Raw genomic sequence first — 22,426 nt, forward strand, 5'->3', positions numbered from 1 at the left:
CACAGGGTAACAGCCAGTGAAGCAGGAGCCTCTGTAGGCAACCAACAATGAACACATGTTCTATTTAAATCGCAGAGCTGTCATTTTGATATGGCTTCGATTCATCAATAGTTACTCTAAGAATACTAATCATTCTTATTAAAAGATGGAAATTTGGCCAATAAGCTGACAAGACAGTAGCTTAAATACACTACATAGCAACCACAAAAAAAAAAAAAAAAAAAAAAAAAAAAAAAAAACCAACCTCAAAATCCTCAAAAGGTTTTTGCAAAATAGCGTCTGTGCAATCAGCTTTACTACTCCAATAGCAATAAAAAAAAAAAACGGATTAGATTAGACCTGCCCTTTCCTTTTCAAAAATAAATTATTATTTATGGTGGAGCAGCCACCTGGAAAACCATTACAATATGAAATGCCGGAGCTGAGGGAGTTTAAATAGACTGTGGACTCAATGAGCCACTTCTGGTCTTTTATCTCTACTATCAGATACTTCAGATAAAAAGTGATAATGAACATGTGACATAAAGGCTTATTTCTGAGAGGCAGTTTTATGAAGAGAGGAGAATATTCATCACTGAGAGAGACCTGCTGTTTCTCTGACAGTATTACTGGTTACTGTGGGTCAAACTTATAACAAAGCTTTTTCTTCCATGTTCTTTTGGAAAGGCAAAACCAGGTGAGACCTGGTTGACAGACGATCCCTTTGATGTCTGTGACCTGGACTGTTCTGAAATTCGCTTTGAACAGAATGAATAATATTTCTTATGGTCCATAAATCCTGTCACAGTATTTCCTGTCTGTCCAAAGGCTGATATATCTTGAATATTCCTCTGACCCACGGAACTCCAGTTTCTACAAACTGTTAAAAAACACTCAAGCAGCAAATGATCACTGAATCCACATGAAAATAGACCCCAAGATTGCACCATTTTCTTCTGCATGGATAACATTTGTTTAAAAACTCATATGTCCAGCTGTTTGAGAGAAGTGCTGAGACAAAAAAAATAGGACAATAAAAAGAAACCATATATTTGTGAGGTAATTTCAGAAGATTTACATTTTTTCAGAAGGAGTCAGTGGAGAAGAAGCTGACTAACAAATATGCTGATAGCTGTCGATGACAACTTGGAAAGAGACCTATCCTGTGGAGTCTGGAAGGTTGCTGTAAAATGTTGTTATAGTATAATTACATTAAGAATATTACACTCATCAAACTCATATCAGAATTGGCTGAGAGTCAGGGAGCTTTAGCATCTGTAGCCCCAATGAAAATATGAAATACACCACATAAACAATGGACTGTAAAAATCAATCATAACTACTCAGACACACATAGGTCTTCCTAAAGCCTAGTCATCATATTTTAACTTGGCAGGGACAGAATGTACAAAATGATGTAGTGAATTAGTTAATCAGACCTTTACTTTACCAGGCAGGTGGAGGCAGAAGTGTTACAATGTCTGCAACTGAAAGTGACTTCTAAAAATAACATAATATTCTTCAAGACTTCTCTTGTAGAAATGCAGAAGAGCAGAAATAAAAAAAAGAACTGACTTGTGACGGGCCAAACAGAGTGTGATGGCAAAGAGCATTACAACAGAAGCACCTCAGAGAGCTGCAGACACACGGGTGTGATTCAGCAGACAGGTTAGAAAGGATTTCCAGAAAATATGTACACCCATACTGTTGTCACAAATCAAACTTTTACACAAAGCACTTCACAAATAAACACCACTGATGCAGCAGCAATAAGAAAATAATTGAACCACCATAGCACAATATTAATTTCAACAGGCACAGCAGAGCAGAGCATTGGCAAACGTGGTGCACATTCAACAGTGTGGGTTAGCATATGGCTCTCTGTTGGACGTAGTTCATTAAGAGGAGAGAGAGAAAATGGAAAACTGCTGTCCATCAAAACAGAAACTCAAGATCCTTTCTACAGAGAAGAATAGAATTTGTGGGTCCAACAATCTCCAAAGCAGCGCATACATGATGCCATACACATCCTTCAAATTGATTTGTCAACAATACCACATAAAAAATAAAAAAACAAAATAAAAAAACAAAAGACTAAAAGAGCTCCCACACTGCTCTTCATCACATTTGACAGGGAGTCAGGGATTGCTAAAGAGCAATGAATCAAACTCCTTCAAGTATGAAAAAACAAGTCAACAGACTTGTTGAGGATGAATGAAGGGCTGCATGTACAGCATTTCGTCCCCAGCAGAGGAAATGATAGTGTACTCAGTTTGTTTATCTGGATCTCGCTGCATGGAGCTGTAGATTATTCCCCTTTATTTCGTGTCAAACAAGTGTGAATTTAATCAAAACCAGGATAAGAGTCAAAAAAAGGGGTTCAGCTGAGCATTTAAGTGTTCCTCTGTGACAACAATGAGAAAAGAGGAACAATGTATACATTCATCAATGAAACAAGGTGTCATTAAGTCATTACACCTCTATATACATTTTACTTTCAGGTCAAGTAAGCACAACCTAAAAAACAAAAAAACAAGACCACACTATGGCATGGATGTAGAGATCAAACACACAACGAGGTGTGACTGTGCCGTGAGCTTGAGCATATTTAAGCAATTATTGCTACATGTGCAAAAGTGATCAATAAGTAATCAACCAATAAGAATCAATCGGAAGTGCAATGTTTTCTGGGGCTTCACGCCTCTTCAACTGTCCCACTTAAGTGAAAACAAACATTGTAGCTAGTGTTTGAATCTGGTAATCTCAAACTCGCCAGTATTTGATTTAAATTATTAATTTTATTAAAGGCATGTGTTTTAAAGAATATTCTAACAATTAAGGAATATTCCATATTTGCTTTTCAGGAAGACAATGGCCTCAAAACTGAAACTGGTCCCTGGATGTTGGACTTTAACTGCCCGCTGCCCTCAAAAACTTAGGACGGGACAATACAGGAACGTCCTGAGAGGAATTAAAAAGTTCTCCAAATTTTATGCCATTTTAATACATGAACAAGTGCACTGAATGTTGCTGAAGCAAGGCCAAGCCATGTGACACCTCTATTAGAGTAAATTATTTAAATAGAAATAGAGTTTCACATGCTCCATACACTTCCACCATTGATTACTGCACCTTCAAACACCACTTTGGTTGACTCCTGCACAGCCATGACACCTCACTGTGTAGACACAATGTCTTTTTTCACCTCACATGAGGGAAATATGTCTGCAGTAACCACATACAAAAAAGACTAGAACTGTCCTGGTCACACCATAATGGATAAAGCACTCCCACTTTCATCACCATCCAGCTGAACACAACTGATTTTAAAAGGCTTTTTATCATTAGAGACCAGCTCTAACACAAACCTCTGCCTTAGGAAAAATAAAGGAAAAGGAAAAAGAAAAACTCCTTTACAATGTGTCAAAGTAGAGGTGGACACTGTTGGACACAGCAGTCCAGCCTGGATGGTTGTTTAGAGATGTGTCTGACTGAGCGACAGTCACAGTCTTTGACTCATACAGGACTGTGGGGCTCTGATCTTTACAGACATCCACTGTATGGTGACATCACTTAGGTGGTGAAGGCCAAATGGGGAGGGGATGGGCCTCTGTGTTGAAGACATACTTGTCTAGACTGAGCAGCTCCGTGTCGTCAGAGAAGAGCAGATACAAGTACTTCAGTGTCTCACCCAGGAAGAAACTCTCCATCTTGTCCCTGGGTCCGGGGTTAACTGGGTCACGGACATTGTTAATGGATGTGTAGCCACCGCCAGGAACCTGAGAGAAATGTGTTTTGGTCAGAGGTTTAATGAAAACAATAAAAGCTATCAGAAAATAAGTTTAACTTTCCCTAAACTGCCAGATCCAGGTTGCTATATTTTTTTTATTCCGGTCTGACATAACAAGTTTTTCTTTAAGTTTTTCTCTTCAAATTTCTGTCAACTTGTGGTTTTACCTAAATCTAAAGATAACATGCATGGACTACCAAAACGGGCCCATATCAAATCCATCTATCAATCCATATTAAATAAAAAATTTTTTGACACTCATGCAATTTATTGCTGATAATATGATTTATTTTGATATATATCTACTGTACCTGCAATTCCGTTGGTTAGATCATTAAAAATGATGATTAGACTGAAATACCTTAGTGTATTTGTTGAAGTTCTGCAGTATCTCCCACCCCCAGTCTCTGTACTTTGTGTCCTTCGTGAATCTGTACATGTAGAACAGACTTTCCACTGTCTCTGGTCTCAGCAAGTTGTGTCTGTCTGCAGGCTGGAGGATATAGACCAACATAGCAATTTACATTACAATTAATGAGTGATGAGATTAATTATTAATTTAGGTTTTCTTAAAGTTAATCTGAAATTGTTTTCTTAAGAAACATATGAACCAAGCAACACGAGTGAAAAATAAGCACAGGACAGATTCAAAACTCAGTGACAGCTGGACTGCAGTGGCATACAGATATTTTTGCTTTGAAGTAGAGGAAAATATACAAAAGACTTAATACTTTTCCGAGCATCTTGGTGAGATTAGTTATGGCGCCAAGCACGAAGAAACAAGAAAAACAAATGTCTTGAAAACATCTTGGGGCCAGATATTATGATGCACAGACTATAAAAGCTCCTCATTTACAGCTCAGATAATGGAAGCACTACATTTTTCTCAGATATTTCTTTTAATAAATTTGGAAAGAAAAAGATTAAATAAAGTTTCTGAAAAGCTTGTTTGCACAAGTAATCCCTCAGCTGTCAAATAAGAGTACAGACTAACAACTCTGCTAGGCCCCAAGGCTCTAGAACCTTCAACTCCTTTGTGATGACTTCCTGTAATTCTGTTGTCTCCATCCTATTTCTTATTTTTGACATTACAAAAATAAACTTGTCCATAACCTGAAGCCATATCTTTCTCTGTGTTGAAAAACGAATATGCAGCCACAGTAATAGCATATTTTTGTTCAGACCGATTTCAAGCCAGGGTTAGGTTGCTGGATTTCTTGTCAAAAAACCTTTCTGATCTGACCTCAGTTTATTCAGTTTTGAATCCTAGAGTTGGAAGAGATGTTTGAGATGTTTAAAACCTTTAAACTCTAGAGCTAACCCATAATAAAGCGAGTGACAAGGTTAAAGGATTTTAATAAAATTCTGTATTTTGAAAAGATAAATGTTTTGCAAAAAGCTATAAATTCTTAATTTAATGCTGAAAACATGTGATTGATGGACAGACACAATGAAGACATAATACCTCTGACCACATCTGTTGCTAGAGCAACATAAAAAGCATACTTTAAGTAGTATAAACAATATGGGTAATCTAAACATCTAAGCAAAAGATACATACATGATAATCATTGATTCTTTGAAACAAAAGATGTACTAAAGTCACATTACTATCAGTTAAATGCCACTTTAAATAGAGAGAAAAAAGGGGACAGCCACATGTGACTCACCTTGACAACAACATCATGTCCATCACTGGTCTGGAGATTGAAGTGTGCAATCTCGGGGCTTAGGCCTGTCTCCATCTGTGTGTACATCTGGTGACAGGTCTCCATCAGCTGCACTGCCAGATCCATGTGGTCACCTGGAAGGTTGTTGTGGGCCCCCAGTGCCAAAGTTCCCGGCAAAAAGCAGACCAGGTGATCCTGTAGAGGTGTGGCAAAAAGATTAACATTGCAAGTAAAGGCCTGAAAGTGTTAAGAGGAGAGAGCAACAAAAGCCCCAAAGGCCACCTGATAAAACATGAAGGTTAGGAGGCTGTCTGCAGATGTTCATTAGATTTTAGCAGTGTTCAAAATATTCTAGTTTGAGGTCTGTGACACCCTGAAAGCCCTCGCATTTCACACACTGCATTAGAGAGCATTTGTACCATCTTAGCGTTGAAGCGGTTGTGGGACAGCTCTCCAACAAAGGTCAGTCCGCTCGGCCCCGTCTGTTTAACAAGGTGTTTTTTCACTCCCTCCACAGCCTGAAGGTAGTCTTCCAGCAGACTACATAAAAACACACAGCATGGCCATTTTAGTAATGTAAATAACACATTAGTTTTATTAGCTTTACATCTTTGTCATATCAGGCAGAATTCCTTACATGCTAAAATATACTAAACAGAATGGTATCATGACCATATTCTCCTATAAACATTGACTTAGTTTACCTTCAGATTTTGAGCTGTAGAAGCAACCTTCTATGATATCCTTAATGTGTCTTCATATGCAATTTGGAGCACAGAATAATTGATGTTATCTATCTGCATCAATGTGATATATTCAGTTTCTAACCTAAATCACATTATGTAACCATACACCACAATTTGTTTCTCTGTTGTTCCTTTCCTGTTTATATTTTGTAAACAATCACAGAAATCATAAATCAATGACTGGACTCACTCATCCTCTGTTTTGCCTCCTTGGATCCACTGTTTGAGCAGGTATTCATAGTAGCTATCTGCCCTGGCACCAAGGGTGAAGACTCCTTTGTGCGTGAATTGGCCACTGTTGGTGTTGATGAACATGGGCACCAAGCCGTCATGTTTGCCTGGCAGCCTGTGAACCAGCTTCATTACTTCATTCACAACATCCTGGAAACATTTAAAAACCCACAAAACACAAAAGATGACATGGGACAATGAACCCAAGGTTGACTTCACTCCCTGCTAAAAAGTGTTTTAAGATATTCATCACTAGAAAATCATTATTAATTTCACTTAATGAAATTGGGCTCCTCAAAAGCTGTGTCTCAGAGGGCTGGCTCAGGTTATGACAGTTACTATTCAAGTCAGGTTGGGTTGGAAAACTCAGGTGCCAAGCTCTGGTTTGTGGAATCACTCATACACTGACAAAATTATGGATTTAAAGCAAATCCCAGGTCAGGCCTGTCATTTCAATCACACACGTGTTTGCAAGCTGTAGTTAATATTGGATTTTAACGGAACTGAAACCCTCCATCTGAGCCCTGGATATGTCAATATAAACCTCCAAGCTTTTCTTCAGTTCATCTAAGAGAATTGAGAGCAGTGACAGATCTGCTTATTACACTTGCACACTGTTATGTATAGCCTTGTGCTGACCTGGTACTGTGGCTCCTGAGTGATGCGGCTCAGCTCCCTGAACTCCAGCTGAATGCTTGTCACCTCAGCCAGCGTGCTGTCTGACGTCCAGCGAGGGGGATGCGCTGTTCCCTTCCCAATGTTAACGTCTGAAAACGGGATCTTTGAGGGAGTTTTGAAGGCAGGCATCAATCTAGACCCAAGATCCTTCTTTAAATGGAAAGAAGAAAAAAGCTGAATGGACTAGTTGTGATTCCCCCTCTCCAGTGTTCCTCTTCTTTCGTAAACCTCATGTGTTCCTACGATATAGTCCATAATTACCTTCACTGTGTGAGATAATGGGTTAGTAGCTGGACACTGTTATGTCTGATAGAGGGTGGCAAAGTCACTTCTATGCTCCATGGCTGAAACATCCAAGGTCTTATAGATAAGGAGGTAGAAGGAAAGTACAAACTATGGATTCACAGATAGTTGTTGTTGACTACCAGATAATTAGAGGAAAAGCCAAGACTCTGAACAATAATTAGCTCTGCACAACACACAATGTGGTTTGTTCTTTAACGATATGAAATGAGGTGGATCAAAATTCCCTGAAAATGTCAACCCAGTGTGAGACAAGACATTTTCAGTGTCAAAACAACACGATTCACACTAACATTGACATTGACTAACATTACTGTGAATGAACTGAAACTCATCAACACTATAATGCACTTTACAAATAGGCTACATAGATCACATTCTAGTTCATTAGTTAATGATGTCGGCAAAACATAAGCTCTACGAACCCGAGCATTATATTCTAAAACAACATTATGGGCAATACATAGGAAAACATACAGTATGATTGTCTGTCAAGGACTGACTCACTGCTTTGTCTAAAAAAAGTTGATCTCCCGTGAGATGGTAGGTACTCAGCAGGCCCCCAAGGACACGGATGGTAGTCTCAAAAAGATTCACATCCACGTTCTTGCTGAAGGAAAGCTCTTTCTCTACCCAGGTCCTTGCTTCTCCAAACTCTATGTGATGGAATGTGAAACAACAACAATGAAAGGGTGAAAGAGGACAAGGAAAAAAAAAACAAAACAAAACAGCATTTTATTCATTTACCATGGTGGTTTGGTTTAAGTGAGTTAATAAATGGTCTAGTAACAGCCCATCATGATCTTGAAAGAAAATTCAAAATTGAGAATCAAACTCATCCAACAGACTCATAGGTCAAAGGAAAATGAATCAAAATCAAAAAAGCTCAACCAGAACCATTGCCTTTTTTACATTTGAAACGCTCTTCTTCATTGTCAAAATGGTATATACAACTCCTATTTCCTTACTGGGCTTGGTCGTGTGTTGTCAAACATAATAATAATACAGTACAACACTCGGTATAGTAGAGATTTGTGCTTGGTTTTGCTGCCTGTTTCTATCTGTCAGATTAATGTCAGGCCAGTCTAAACAGACTTTTTTCTGTCTGAAAACAACATCCAAAGCAATGGCAGATTCTTCATTGGGATGTTCCCAAAAATAACACCCCAATGAATCCCAGCCCTAACAGACAGTAAATAAGTATATAAGCATACCATACCTTCTTTTAGGCCCAAAATCCACATTGTGTCAAGAGAATCAATGAGCGTCAGACCCAGCCCAAACCACTCGCCAAAAGACTTGGAAATGGGCTTGAGCTCATCGTGGCCCCAGGCATGGTCCTTGTAGCCTTTCCATGCATGTCTGAAGGCTTCACGTACTGCCTCCAGTCTGTCCACTTTCCCAGTTGAAACTACCAACAAAGGCCAACAAAATAAATTTATAAAAAAGGAAAGTGCAATCTTAAAAGTCTGTGTCCTATAGGAAGCAATAATGTGCATGTCACATTTTCTAATTGTTTTCAGTAGACAGAATATGATGTTGCTGCTTTGAGCACAGCAAGGCTTTAGCCTGCAAGTTAGAAATGTGTGAAGGAGAAAAAGGTGCTGGGCTTTAAATGCATGTATCAGTGTTTTTGACCGCTGATCAAAGAAAACGAGGCATTTGAAGATGCAATGGCATTTTTGTTTTAAAATTTTACAAACTGATAAAACAATTCTGCAACCCGGAAACGGAAAAGCGGTAGAAGATGGATGGATGGATGGATGAAACAATTGTTAGCTAAAGACCTTATACCTTAATTTCTCATGTTTACTTTCTGTATAAATGTCTTGGTAAGAAGTCAGTACTGACCTTCCAGTGAGATGGTGTTGGCAGGCTTGGCCGGGAGCGCAGCAGCTTCTTTGTCATTGGCTGAAGGAGGCAGCTCTGTGGCCTGGTCAGGTTCAATCATTGCTCCTCTCCAGCTGTATCACAGTAGTGAAAACTTGTCAGACACGTAAAACAGCTTTTTGATTGATTCTGACCTTATGAGCAATGTGTCATGTTATCATCTACTTTCAGCAGAAATTTCAAAACTGTGGTAATGTTGTTTGGTATATTTATTTTATAGGCATAAAGGCAAACAAAGAGATCACCTGACAATTTTCTTTTCTTTGTCTTCGTCTTCAACCACCTCCTGTTCTTGCTTTTCCCTTCCACCTGTATCTGAAATACTTCCATTTTTCTGCAGGCTCGGTGGACCTCTCTTGTTCTGAAAGGATTTTTTCTGTGGATTAACAGACAGCTAGAGCTAGAAACAGGAGAACAGCATGAACACTTCATGGCAAAAGAGAAATAAGTAAATGTGTGTGCCACATTAGCTATTACTATTTAAAGATGGGTCTTTAGTTCAGTCTTTAAGTGTTTCGGCAAACTAACTTACTGAGGTTACATAAAGAAGTGTTTCAGATCCATGGCTAATGTAATGAAAGTATGTGAAAACTACATAGTGTTGATTGATGTCTTTGAAAATCTAACCTTAATGGGGGGTTTAGGTAAAATGGGAATGTTTGGTCCTCTGGGCTCGAGCACAGGATCTGGACCTACAGCATCTCCCACATGTGGCCCCGCCACAGGAGCAGGAGGTTTATCTGCATCTGGACCTAATACAGGCTTCACACCCAGAGGGATCAGCTCTCTATCATTCAGCTCCAGCCAGTCCTCCCTTTCAGGCAACCCTACTCACACACACACAAAAAAAAAAAAAAACTATTTAAGTTCATTGTAATGTAGTTAAGTAGCTATCCACACATTATGGATCTAAAGCTGTTTGACTACAGGTGGAGAACGAAGTTCAGTTCCAAACTTCATACCACACAGACCTCAATGAAGTTCAGGCAGGCAAACCATACACCACTATGTTCAAAAAGCTTGGTTTTTGCAGTCTGCACTACAATGGAGCTTTTCCATTTGTGTGTTCTAGAGAGATTTCTGAAAAGCTTCTGTGTGTAAGATAAGTGAATATAATCTCATTACATACAGTATTTATGAGTCAAAGCAAACAGGTGCACCCAAAAACTAATCTAAACAAAATCTACCACACGGTCTCCAAACACAACAACACAGGCAAATCCAATTCTTAGGCTTTCACTAACCACAGAGCAAGACCATTTGCATTCTCTGCCTGTGACTGTGTGAGCATAGTGTGGGCATTGTTTACCTCCCCATTGCTTGGTGATACTTGGATAAGAGAGCAGTCCGAATATGAGCAGCAGAGCCAGCAGAAACAGGATAAGGCTTCGCTGGAGACGTGACAGCTGCTTCCATTTCTGCTGGCAGACAAAACAAACATAACTTACCTCACTGAGTCACATGTAAAGCAATGACAATTCCAATTAGTGGATACCTTCATTCTCCCCTCTTTAAAATATGTTTAAGCTTCCTGGAAAAATAGCAGGGTAAAGAGGGAGAAGCCTGATAGCTCTTCTTTTTTTGGCTTACCCTGTACAAACTAAGCATTTCTCTCCTCATGATGTGGGAAGGTCGGTGAGAGCTAAAAAAATAAACCAACCAGTTCAACCCAGCAGAGCAGAGGGAGGGAGAGGGTTTTCTCAGGAGAGACGACAAGCAGGCAGGCTTCTACCTCTCTGTTACCTACTCTAATTAACACCTGTGCAACACCATGAAACTATTGAGCCATCACCTGTGAGCTGTGACCAACATACAACAGGCTTTATCTCAGGGGACATTTTCATTTTATTCTGCTATAGTTCATTTAACACAGCAGCATGAGAACATTCAGAACAGCCCCACAGTGAATCTTCAAACATTTAGTTCCTTCTTTTAAACACTGGCTCTGGACTCACCAGAGGTGTCATGCTCCAGCGTTTTGATAAGATGTGATGTACTCTGATTATAGTGTGCAACCAAAAGCTCATATTAACCATGTAACTGCGTCAGTCTCTCCCTTCCACCCTAATTCATCATGTGAACAATGTGTGTGAATAATAGGTTCCAATAGGTTTATATTTCCTGATTTAAAGTTAACATTGCACCATTGGGATAATACAAATATTCCTGTTCTTCATCAGAACTGGGCCTGAGGCAGGACACTCACTGACTCACATATAGGCCTGCATTATATGTTAAAACAAAATAGACCCCACATCCAAAAAAAAAAAAAAAAAAAAAACCCTACATATTGTTATTTATTTATTTATTTATTTATTTATTTATTTAGAAGATATTGTGATTGAAACATAAAATGACAATGGTATAATGGTTGTTTAATTTGCACTGGCAAAAATTAAAGAATTAATTGTTTTAGTTTTTTGGGTCTTGTATCAAACAAGCATGATCCAATATATCTGGAGAATATAATTTATATGATTTGGCTCTTTCGTAACACAACCCTGATACCCTTATTTCAGAACCTTTATAGTTCTGAAAATGCACAACCATGTTCTGACACATTTCACCTCTATCAAAAAAAAAAGTAGTTCATGAGATTTAGATATTGGATTTAGCCAGATTGCATCTTCAATCACTTTTCAATTAACTGTGCAGCTCTAGTCACAAACATACCAATCAGAGAGTCAGCGTTTCAACCTGATACGAATACCAAACAAAAACCAGTGGGAATTCTGGTGTAGCACCAAGTGAAACATGTGGAACAAATGCTGAGCATACAAGCCACTCAAAGTAACATCATTTTCAGACTCTTCAGAGAGGAACTCTCTCAGGAACCATAAACAGTCATTAAACTTGACTACATGTTTGGGGGATTGCTGATCCAGATCCACCATCTACTATAAAGCTGGATTTATAGAAGAAATGCCTGTTGATTTACAGCTGAGATAAAATGTTATAGATCAGTTGATGAGAACAGTGGAACACTGATTAAATTATCTTGATGAGAGCTGACCATGCTTCTTTTGGTGTATGAAAACGCAGTTTTATAGTTTTGACAAAAAGATTACTGTTTTTTCTTGAAATCAAGGCCTGTTGAGATATCTGGAGATTTTTTGGAAAGTAAAAATGCCACTAATAATAAAACTAAAAACAGAATCAACACCTTGTGTTTTATATCTGATCTCGCGTTGATAAAAAAAAAAAAGATGAAACTGTAAGTTAAATCTAAAGAGCTGAAAACATTACAGCTTGTTTTTCATCAGATCTTTTGTTTTGAACTAAATGTAGAAACTAATTTTAAAGTTAAAGTTTTGACAAATGTTCCAGTTGTGTTTCAAATAAATCTGATTTGTTATGCCATACATACAACACACAATGTTAAAAAAAAAAAAAAAAAAAACGCACACCAACTTATTACACATATCGAAAGGTTTGCACTGCCTGTTTGGTGTCTTGATATGGATCATAGCATGCAATATTTCTGACTCCCCAGAAAATCTGCATTTTACCACAATTACTCCAAAGAACTGCATAAACCTGTTGCCGTTCCGTAACAATTAATTCTGTCTGTTTGGTGTGTTCAGTATGGTGCAGTTGTTAAATGATATCACATGGCTGGTGTGTGTGAACATAATAACATTTGTGAAAATACAGAGCAGAGAAATCTCTGATTGATTGACAAAAGAAATAAAACTAGTAATTTAATAGTGTTTAGAAATTTGAGCTGATAAAAATGAACTGGTAAATAGCTTTGAGTTAAGAATGGGCAAGTTCCCAGTATGAGCAGGGTTGTAAAACCCATTGAAGGAGGCTGAAAGTGGAAAACTGAACAAAACAGCAGCATTTCAAATCTCCCACAGAAGGAATGGCAAAAAATAAGGGGTTACTTTAACATAATATACATGCAACACCTCCATATGCAAACCAAGACAGAAGATGAGGTCAGACAGCAAAATAAGATGAGAGAGATGTAAGTAATAGAAAAATAAACAAAATAAGATTAAAGAAAATGTACAAAAAGAAAGATGCAAGTTGTTTTATCTATATACAGACACATAATTTGCTCAGGGGGAGCTTTTATCAGAGGAGTTTGAAAGTCTGGGCTGCTCCACAACAAAGGAAATGTAAGAAAGGGGGACTGAAATCTAGGAATCAATTTGTCATGAAGGCAGATACATTTCAGAAAGATGGAGATAATCAATCTCAGTGAAATCATGAGAAACATACCCAGCTTGTTTGATGCCAACAGCAGAAGACATGGGCTGTGCTCACAATCAGTCACAATGAAATGAACACATCAACTGATGTGTGAATATATACAGTCAGAAATGAGATTTTCCAATGTTGTTTAGGCGAAGTTCCTTCAATTCGTCTAGCTTTGTTATATTAGGTCATTAAAAACAATGTTGCAAATCAAATGGGAGGTTTGCTTTATGGTAATAATTGACTTGCATCAATTGCTGTGTCAGATAATGATTGCTGTATCAATATGATGAACTAAAACATTTAATATTATAAAGTGTCTGGTTACTTTACAGTAAACTGCTCCTAAATTCTCAGATGCAGATAGAAACCTATGACAGCGTTTCTTGTGATATTTGCCCAAACACATACTCATTAGCTTGCATCAGACTCAGGGTTTGTGTATCAAAGTGGTAAAACTGAGCTCTGTTTAGAGCCATGATCAAAAACACCGCACCACTGGACCACTCACCCTCCAGCAGGACTGTCTACGGTGCTTGCCGTTGTTGTAGGAGTGACTGTGTGGATCACTGAGTGTAAGAGAGATGAAATCCTTTCTGGAAGGTGGATACATCCTCTGATCGGGACAGACGGGTGTTGGGCATAGAAGCTGCACTGAGAAAAGGCCGTTAGTCTAACTGGGACTACTACAACCACAGTAATGCAAAGCATGAAAAGTACAGTAAAATCCTTTTAGGACTGGTGTAAAAATCCTTATAAAATGAACTTCATATTAGTCCATTATTTAAACAGGAGAAATAGCACACATTAAAGGGTTTCCCTTTTTACAGTGCGAGAATTTAGTATTTCTGTCTGCTTATATAAAGTAACCTTAATAAAAACTGATTTGATGTGGCTTAAGAGTGTAAATGATGATAAATTGCATTACATAAATTAACAGATGCAGAAATGCCAAGACGACTCAGTTTAAACTGGCCGAAAATAAATTAAGAGCTTTTCTGACCTAAATTGGGGTTTATGGAAAATCCATTATCTCAGTGGACCATATGTTTCGCAAAATGGAGCGTAGCAGTTCAATAAAACTTGCAGATGCAGATCGCTGCTTTGCAGAACACCGACTGTCTTTAAAATCTCCTCCATCTCCTCCACCTCCACAGAGAGCAGTACAAACCAAGCAGAGGCTCAAAAACATAGTTTAGTACACACAAAGGGCTCCGGTCAGAGCAGCGGCGCTTTCTCAGCTGTCTACACACTTTCTTCTGAGATTTATCACAAGTATTTTGCGCACAAATTCTTTTTTTTTTTTTTTTTTTTAATTAAGCCGACTAACTCATTTTAAAGCCAGGAGCCACAAGTACTGCACACACAGGCGAGGAGGACTAGTTGGGCGTCGATTTAGGGCCCGATTTCCACACACCACAGTGTAAACACAGCGGCAGATGAGCAGCCATTCGCCGGCCCCTCACCTCAGCGCCTGGTTGGACAGTTTCCTCCCGAAAGCTAAGCAGCTGTTAGCCGCTGCCGGAGGCTCCGCTCGCTCCTCCGGCTCGTCTCTGAATGAAAAGTGACACTTTCCGGCTGCCAGACGGACCGACACGGAACCCGGCGGCCTCGTCCGACCGTCAAGCAAAACGAACGGCACCTATATGAAATGTCAAGCCAACAAAAAGTGAGAGAAACGTGGCTACAGTTAGCGTGGAGGGAAACCACAGACAAATGCGGAAATGCAAAAAAAAAAAAAGCTGGCGAGCGATGACGCTGAGTGTCACGTGTTCCGACGGTCAGAGATTTAACCCTTTAAAAGCCGAAATGTTTTTAGTACCGACAATGAGTGTGTGAGTTTAGTTCACTTCTCCCACCTGGAGAGAACTTTTCATTCTTTCAAATTCAGCTGAAACAACTGTCAAGATGTATTTAGTGGTTGCCTGATGAAAAATATTTACTATTTATCATTTATTGTATTTTTGCGCATTAACACTCCCCAAAAAACAAACGAACAAAAACCTCTCTAGACTAAATTAAAATCATTTTATGGCCTGAGCACTACCTTTATTCTGTTTGGACCAAATCTTTAATGACTAGTGATCCCTAAGAATTGAATGTGAAATCAGTTTCATTCACAGGAAATGATAATAAAAGAAAACACAAAAAATTAAAGATTGTTAGACAATTGAAATTTTTGATTGTGCTGAACGTAACAATTTTTAGGAAAATTGAAGTATGAAGAATGAATGGATTACACAAATCCGATTGTTTATTTTTAAATACAGTTCAGCATTCAGAGCCACTGCAAGAGTTAACTGTTACTGCTGTTTCTACTCCTCTCTCAGTGCTGCTGGTCTGATCAATACAGAAACTCTGTATTTACTGAAATCCAATCATGGAAAAAAAAAAAGAGCTGTAGGGGAGGAGGCAGTCTGGGTATGACACAGCACTAGCACAACAGGAACGGGGAAAGATGCAATCCTGGGAAGAGGTGACAGAAGAAATGGTTTAGAGGTGTAAATTTAACTTGACAAAAAAAAAGATATAAGTGATGCAGCCAGGGGGGTTAAGGTATGACTATCTCCAGGCAGTCAACACCTGAGGTTCAGTTTGATCTCTTAAACTTCATATTAAAGAAATCCAGCAGTCACAGGCACAGGAGGAGGCAACTGTAGTCGCCTCCATTACGGCAGCACAGAAACGTATGCAGTTTTCTGAGGATGGACCTTGATCTAAAAACAGGAATTTTAATCTCAATGCTGTTGAGATCTGTGTCTTTGTTGAATTTGGTGCTGCCCCAGAAAATAATCTAAAGGAGGAATGCCGTGTTGGGGATACTGCCCCAGCCAGAGCCATTCAAAAGCTCCCTAATTTAAATGATTTTTTTTATTTTTTTGTCTATTTTGCTATATCAAATTTCTCTTTTATTTTCTCAGAAAAAGCTACTCTTTTTTGAAGCGAAGCTTGGAGCAGAATATGACAAATAGTTCCCAAAGAAATTGTAGCTTTCCCACAGGCAGATTAAAGAGATGGCAGATTCATGGCAACCCAAGAGGAAATATTTTGTGAAATAAAAACAGCTGTTAGCTAGAACCTTTCTTTTTTGCCGAATATATGGTTACCAATATCAGATAAGCACTCAGACAATACCTCAAGACCTGCTGATGTGGATCTATTTTTAATGAAGTAAATGTATTTCACTTAGCTGACACAAATTAAGGCAACTGATTCCTCAACGATTCTGTCAGTCTGATGCCTTATCTTACAAAACATTGTTTCAGATCTTAATAAAGAAAACAAATACTTTCTAGGGTAATGTCACCTTTGAGCTACATGGCTCTGACTGCATGTCTCCACATCTATTCCATTAATTATCATTAATGATACATTCATGGTTCCCTCTGGATGAATTACTATGATATCTCCAAACTCTCCCTACAGTGCCATCAACAAAAGTTTATTTTGTTTAATGACCAAAAACAGTAGAGTCAATATTTGGTTGTTTGGGTTTTTTTATTCAGCTGACACCATTTGTTGAACGAACTGACAGAGGGATGACGCACGACAGATGTCTAGCATGCCTTTTCTTTTTTTTTTAAATGACAATTTGAAAACAAGCAAAGTAACAATGATCAGTCTCAGCCAGCTAAGGCAATCATGTGGTATGATGATGTGACAAATCTAAATACAAATAATAAACAATAAAAAAATAAACCCTTGGCCAGAATCTGCGGACCTTTGGTTAAGATACTAAAACTTTAACCTAATTACCTTATTATTCACATGCTGTTGACAATATGGTAGAAGATTATGCCTCAGCTTTGTGGGAGGCAGTTCAGTATAAGCAAGGGAATGAAGCTTTGGCGTTTTGACAAATTCAGAGCTGCTCTTTTGCCTAAGCCTGAAGACTACGCTCTCACCACAAACTCCCTGAGATCTTCTCCTCCCTGCGAACTGTACACCGGACCTCCTCAGCTACCATTAACCGTTGCTCTGAGACACAAACACCACATCCAGATTCTGCCACAAGGTTTGATCCTTTTCTCGGCATCCAAGCACTTCTCAGATTGAATGAAGGAGAAATTCAGACCGACAGCAATTACTTGGGGCTAAGCGGGCGGTAATAGGCTCCTTTTTCCACTAGTGGCTAAAAGCACATTGCAGTGCTATGCTTCTACTCTTGCACTTGCTATACAGATAAACTGATTTGCAATCTTTACAGTACTGTGAAAGAAATTACAGTATTGTTATGTGAGGAAACGTGGATATGAGAGTTTCAGTCTTTGGTTTACATGAGAGTAACAAAAAAGAGATAATTTCTTTAATCATCTTAGCACAAGTGAATGTAACATTTATATTGTTCATAGTAAATAATGTTGAACATTTGTAGAGAAAAATGAAACTGAAAGAAATTGTGGTGAACTCCTAATAAACTGACAGCACAACTGGACAAACCTTCAGGGAAATAGGAAAAAGTAATTACAAAGTCTGTTTTGTTTTGTTTCACTTCAGTGTGTCAGTCTGACAATGTGTTGGAAATTTAACTTTTTAGTATTTTGTAATTCAGATTTCAGTTTTTCTCTTATATGGATTTTCATTGAATTATTCCTCCAATCAGTTTTGCTGGGTTAATAATCTAATTGTGACTGGCTGATGCAGCCCGTAGCCTGCATCTTATAAAGATGCTGCCTATTGAATTGCTATTTAAAGCCTAATGACCAATGACTGAAACTGAAAACCATCCTAACAGCATACAGGAGCTCACCACTTAAAAGGATAAGGCTGCCGTTAGATTATTTTCTTAATGTCAACAAATCCCATGGACAGACCAAAACCAAAAACATGCTCGTCCATCTCTAAGTACTTTCTGTCCTCCCTGCCCTGCCACTGGCTCCTAAACCCATATATTCTTCCTGATATGAGAGAACTGCAAAAAATTTTGGATTTCTTTTTCTAACCTCATAAAACAGCAGAATGCTGTGTTTTTGACAAACATCACAAGCAGAAGTAAGCGGTGTGTATGGTGATGGCATTCAGCACATTAATACATGTTGGTGCTCCATCTTACAGAGGAACAATAGATTTCAAGCTTTGCCTACACAAACCATACTTGGCAGTATATTAATTGATTGTTTGTTTTGGTCTTCTCCTGTAGATTTTATGTTCAACATTTCTAAACTTATAATTTCTCAAAAGAGCAATTTGTAAGTTATGCAATTGCTACATAGCCAAGTTTAGCATTGTTGTATGTCGTTTTCCTAGCTCTGTTAGATCTAGTTATAATACTAAACTAAAAAACTAACCAACAGTGGCTACATTAGCTTCAGTGCCCATGTATGTATCAGTAAAGTACAATACCTGAGATGTGTAAAAACATATCATTTTATGAACGTGTAAAAACAATGAATGCGGGTTTGAAATTGGAGCTATATATAAGATAATACTAATGGCCCCTTTTATTGTTTTTGGAATTCAACAAATGTTGATCTTTGAAATAAAACTGTGTCATCATCTTGAGAAAAGTGACCTCTGAGTGGACTTGCTGTACTAAATCAGTGGTTGTAGATTTAAGAGAATAATAGGACCAATGGGGCGACAGTAGCTGCATCCTCATTCAGGACACATAGTTTAGAGGTCAGCTGGGACAAAATATGGGCAGGATATAACAGAGGCCCTTAATACATATCAAAAATCAACCAGAGGAAAAAAAACACTGAATATAAAGGTTAAAAAAAAGTTTTTAAATAATTCAATCAAGATGTCTCTGTAAACAAAATTGACTTCTCCATGAAAGAAAAGGCTGGGGGCTTTTGTACCCTTCTCAGATTCAATAATATGGAGTCACTCAACTTGAGAGATCAAATCCCCATAAACAACAGGAAAAGGAAGTGACATCCTCAGAAATTTGAGGATATAGTCCAGTTGTCCTCTTAGTGTCCATGTTTTGAATGGAGGTGTGTGTCCTGGACCCGTCAGTCCTGTGGGACAACAGAACTTTCCAGCACCTCTAGCTGAAACACACTGGTCCGACAGTGAAGCCGAAGTGGTATGTGGTATTTCCACCTCCCATTAGTGCCAAGTCTCTAAGCGGAAGCAGTTGAAGGTCCTCAAACTCAAACACAGACTCCCGAGGTCCATAAACTGTTTCCTCTCCAGGCTGATATTCAGAAAAAAAGAGTACATGTTGGAAATTTAATAGCTATTAATCATTAGCCGGTTTTTATGCAATAGTTACAGTTCACCATATTTTAACTTATATATCACTTATTCTTATTCATGCCTTAGGGTTGCAAAAGTTGATTGTATCCATAACCTGTTGAACTTCTCAGTTCTTTAATATAAGAAAACATGGAATATAGTGAATGTGAAAACTTCTCAATTTATGAGATAAATTTTGCCTTATATTTTCAGGTTTGCCAGATGATACATACAGGACCAAGCCAAAAATAATAAAATTAAGACATCAAGTTGCTGGTTCTGTCCCCGACTGCTCCAGTTGTGGTGTCTTCCTTGGATAAGACACTGAACTTCAAATTATGTGTAGGTGTGAAGAATGAATGTGTGTGAATGGGCGAATGTGGAAAGTATTGTAAAGATCACTGACTGGATAATAAGAATAGAGAAGTACAATGTTGGAGCCATCCATTTATCCTTCAACCTTAAACTAGATCTTCATCTTCTTTTAGTCAGTCCAGAGGTGTCAAGCACAACCATATTCAGCTAATGCTAATATTAAACTAAAACTAACAAGCTAATAATAATATTGATAAAGAACTATTTCATTTTTTTTTACTGTAACATTACTGGTTTTAAGATATATATCATATCTTAAGACATATCATTATATATTTGGATTTTAAGTTACAGTATATAAGCTTCTGAGGAGAAGCCCATGGCTCTCGTTCAATATCTGATCGATAAATCTTATTGTTATGAGTGCTTCCTCAAAGCTTGGCAGGTTAGAGCTACAGAGACGCAGAGACTTAGTTACATACCACACAGTCTTTAAGTGCTCCAACGTAACTTTGCTTCCTTGTGTCAGTGAGAAATTTGATGTCTCGCTCTGTCTGGCCCAGTCTGTGTCCTGGATGGCAGGAGAAGGTCACCTTCTGGACAGCCGTGCTACTGTGTAACCTCAGAAAACGCATCTGGACCACATTAGCACCTGGGTAGTGAAACTGAAAGGAGGAACAACAGTTTGATATATTACACAGTACCATCTGATTGATAGATTATAAATTAACAATTAAATGGAATCCATGTGACAGAAAACAATACAAGAAACATGACAGTAGAAAAGTTGTTGGGGGTAGGGCTTAAAAGGAGGGAATACTGCTCTTAATTTCAGCACATTGACACAAACAAAAGACGGATCTGGATTCACTGCTGCTTTCTTTGTAAATAATAAATAAACTATGTGAAGTGAGATGTTACATGTATTATGTCATGCATGCCACTCTAGTGCACTCAAACGTCCAGTAACATCCCTGAAGACAGCTTAAACGAATGTTTGACTGACCCACCTGAAACCCCTGCTCCAGCTTGCTGAGCCATTCAAAAGATCTTTCCTCAGAAAATTCTTCCAGCCACGCTTTCATGGGCAGCTGCAAAAGGAGGGAACACAGACACATTTTTCAAATCTGAATTCAAGTCTTGCTTCCACACAAAAGATCACCAGCGATGCTCAGACAGCAGTTGATGAATTCTGCATTAGCATCCAGCTCAAGCATGAACCTGAAGTCAGCTGGCATCATTAGTCAAAGAAGTGCCCACGGCAAACTACGCTCGACCAATTCATATTATCTTTGGAAGTCAATGTTTTATCTTTCGTAATAGTAGAAGTATTTACTGGGGGTTGGAAAGGGCCACAGGTAAATGTGTGTTTTCATACAGACTGCAAAGAGAGGATAAAATAAAGGGAATAATAACATTTGTGCCTGATTACTCTGATTATCCTTGGAAGTGCCTAGTTTGTCCTTCTTAAAGTCAGGAGGAGAATGTGTGTGTGTGTCTGTGTGGCAGACAGCAGATTTCAGCAGTGAAGTGACAGAATACAATATTCTCCTTTGTTACAGTAGCACTGACATCCAAACTACCAAAAATGATTTTGAGTCATCACTGCAGATGTGCCAGTCAACAGTATGAAGCTGTGAGCTGAGTAATAGTCAGATCACACATCATAACTATGAGACTTTAGCCGACATGGTGCCTGGTGATGGCTTCAAACCTGAGAGTCTTGAGGATGGAGGCAGGTCTCTTTCATTGTGGAAGAGAAGCTGCAGTAGACGAGCAGAGCATCGGCTGGGCTGCCCTGGTTGGGATCGATGTAATACATTCCTACAAAAGAAGGCCAGCGAGGGCTCAGGTTTTTGCAGTTTATCACTATCAATATCTAAGAGGCTTGTATGAGATTTTCTGTTGATGTCACTCTTTCTGTGTTTACTACCAATCTGAAGTAAACTATTATATTTATACTATACTATAGTTCTATAATTCTATAACAAACTATAACTAGATGCGTTTATTGCAGCATTATCCTCATGCAGGACAATGCTCACAAACAACAGAAAAGCCTCCAACAGCACTACCTCCACTGTATTTTAAATGTTTCTGTGACTGACCGCTGCTGTACTCAGGGTGACAGAGCCAGAGCTCCAGACAGGTGGTGGCAGGATGCTCCTTGCTGCCATCAGGAGGATCTACCAGCAGCCGAAGCTCGTGCTGTACTGAATCCAGAAGAGTCTGGATCAGGGAGTAGTTGGGCTTATCGGACAGATACATCAGGTCCTGGACATGGAAGCAAAATATACATTCTAGTTAATTCTGCATATTTAAGTTTTGTGTGTGTTAACTTAAATTGAATATGGGCTTTAGTTATATTCTAGACATATTTCTGACAAACAGCACATATAATAGGGGTGTGTCAAAAAATCGATTCATATGAGAATCAC

General features: G+C 38.5%; 2 protein-coding genes across 7 annotated transcripts in view; both read right to left on the bottom strand.

Annotated features, from left to right (window-relative positions):
- Positions 1-282: 282 nt before the first annotated feature.
- man1b1a (mannosidase, alpha, class 1B, member 1a) lies at positions 283-15,185 on the bottom strand. 5 transcript variants are annotated; one of them, XM_029516545.1, is made up of 14 exons: positions 14,957-15,185; positions 14,002-14,139; positions 10,597-10,705; positions 9,915-10,114; positions 9,533-9,663; positions 9,249-9,361; positions 8,617-8,808; positions 7,905-8,053; positions 7,056-7,244; positions 6,376-6,566; positions 5,859-5,979; positions 5,440-5,634; positions 4,131-4,262; positions 284-3,758 (listed from the first exon to the last, which is right to left on the bottom strand). In XM_029516545.1, the coding sequence occupies exons 2-14, from the start codon at positions 14,101-14,103 to the stop codon at positions 3,549-3,551; spliced, it is 2,034 nt and encodes a 677-aa protein (XP_029372405.1). In that variant the 5' UTR covers positions 14,104-14,139; positions 14,957-15,185; the 3' UTR covers positions 284-3,548. The 5 variants fall into 5 exon arrangements, with proteins under 5 accessions (XP_029372406.1, XP_029372405.1, XP_029372403.1 ...); XM_029516543.1 differs by having other exon boundaries at positions 14,494-15,185; XM_029516544.1 differs by having other exon boundaries at positions 14,002-14,639; positions 14,957-14,973.
- A 1,794-nt stretch (positions 15,186-16,979) lies between these two features.
- Positions 16,980-22,426, bottom strand: part of LOC115051760 (collagen alpha-1(I) chain) — an 86,938-nt gene continuing 81,491 nt past the window's right edge. For both annotated transcript variants that reach the window (XM_029515382.1, XM_029515383.1), the window contains 5 exons: positions 22,097-22,262; positions 21,703-21,812; positions 20,999-21,079; positions 20,471-20,653; positions 16,980-19,632 (listed from right to left, as the gene is read on the bottom strand). In XM_029515382.1, coding sequence (XP_029371242.1) covers positions 19,483-19,632; positions 20,471-20,653; positions 20,999-21,079; positions 21,703-21,812; positions 22,097-22,262 — 690 coding nt within the window. In that variant the 3' untranslated portion in view covers positions 16,980-19,482. The remainder of the gene's footprint in view (positions 19,633-20,470; positions 20,654-20,998; positions 21,080-21,702; positions 21,813-22,096; positions 22,263-22,426) is intronic.

Source organism: Echeneis naucrates, chromosome 12 (genome assembly GCF_900963305.1).
Source record: "Echeneis naucrates chromosome 12, fEcheNa1.1, whole genome shotgun sequence".
Lineage (NCBI taxonomy): Eukaryota > Metazoa > Chordata > Actinopteri > Carangiformes > Echeneidae > Echeneis > Echeneis naucrates.

Coding starts and splice junctions, on each gene's coding strand:
- man1b1a (XM_029516545.1), bottom strand. CDS start 14,103: ATGTATCCACCTTCCAGAAAGGATTTCATCTCTCTTACACTCAGTGAT. Junction 8,809..9,248: donor CAACACCATCTCACTGGAAG/GTCAGTACTGAC, acceptor CTTTGTTGGTAG/TTTCAACTGGGAAAGTGGAC. Junction 4,263..5,439: donor GACATGATGTTGTTGTCAAG/GTGAGTCACATG, acceptor TATATCCTCCAG/CCTGCAGACAGACACAACTT.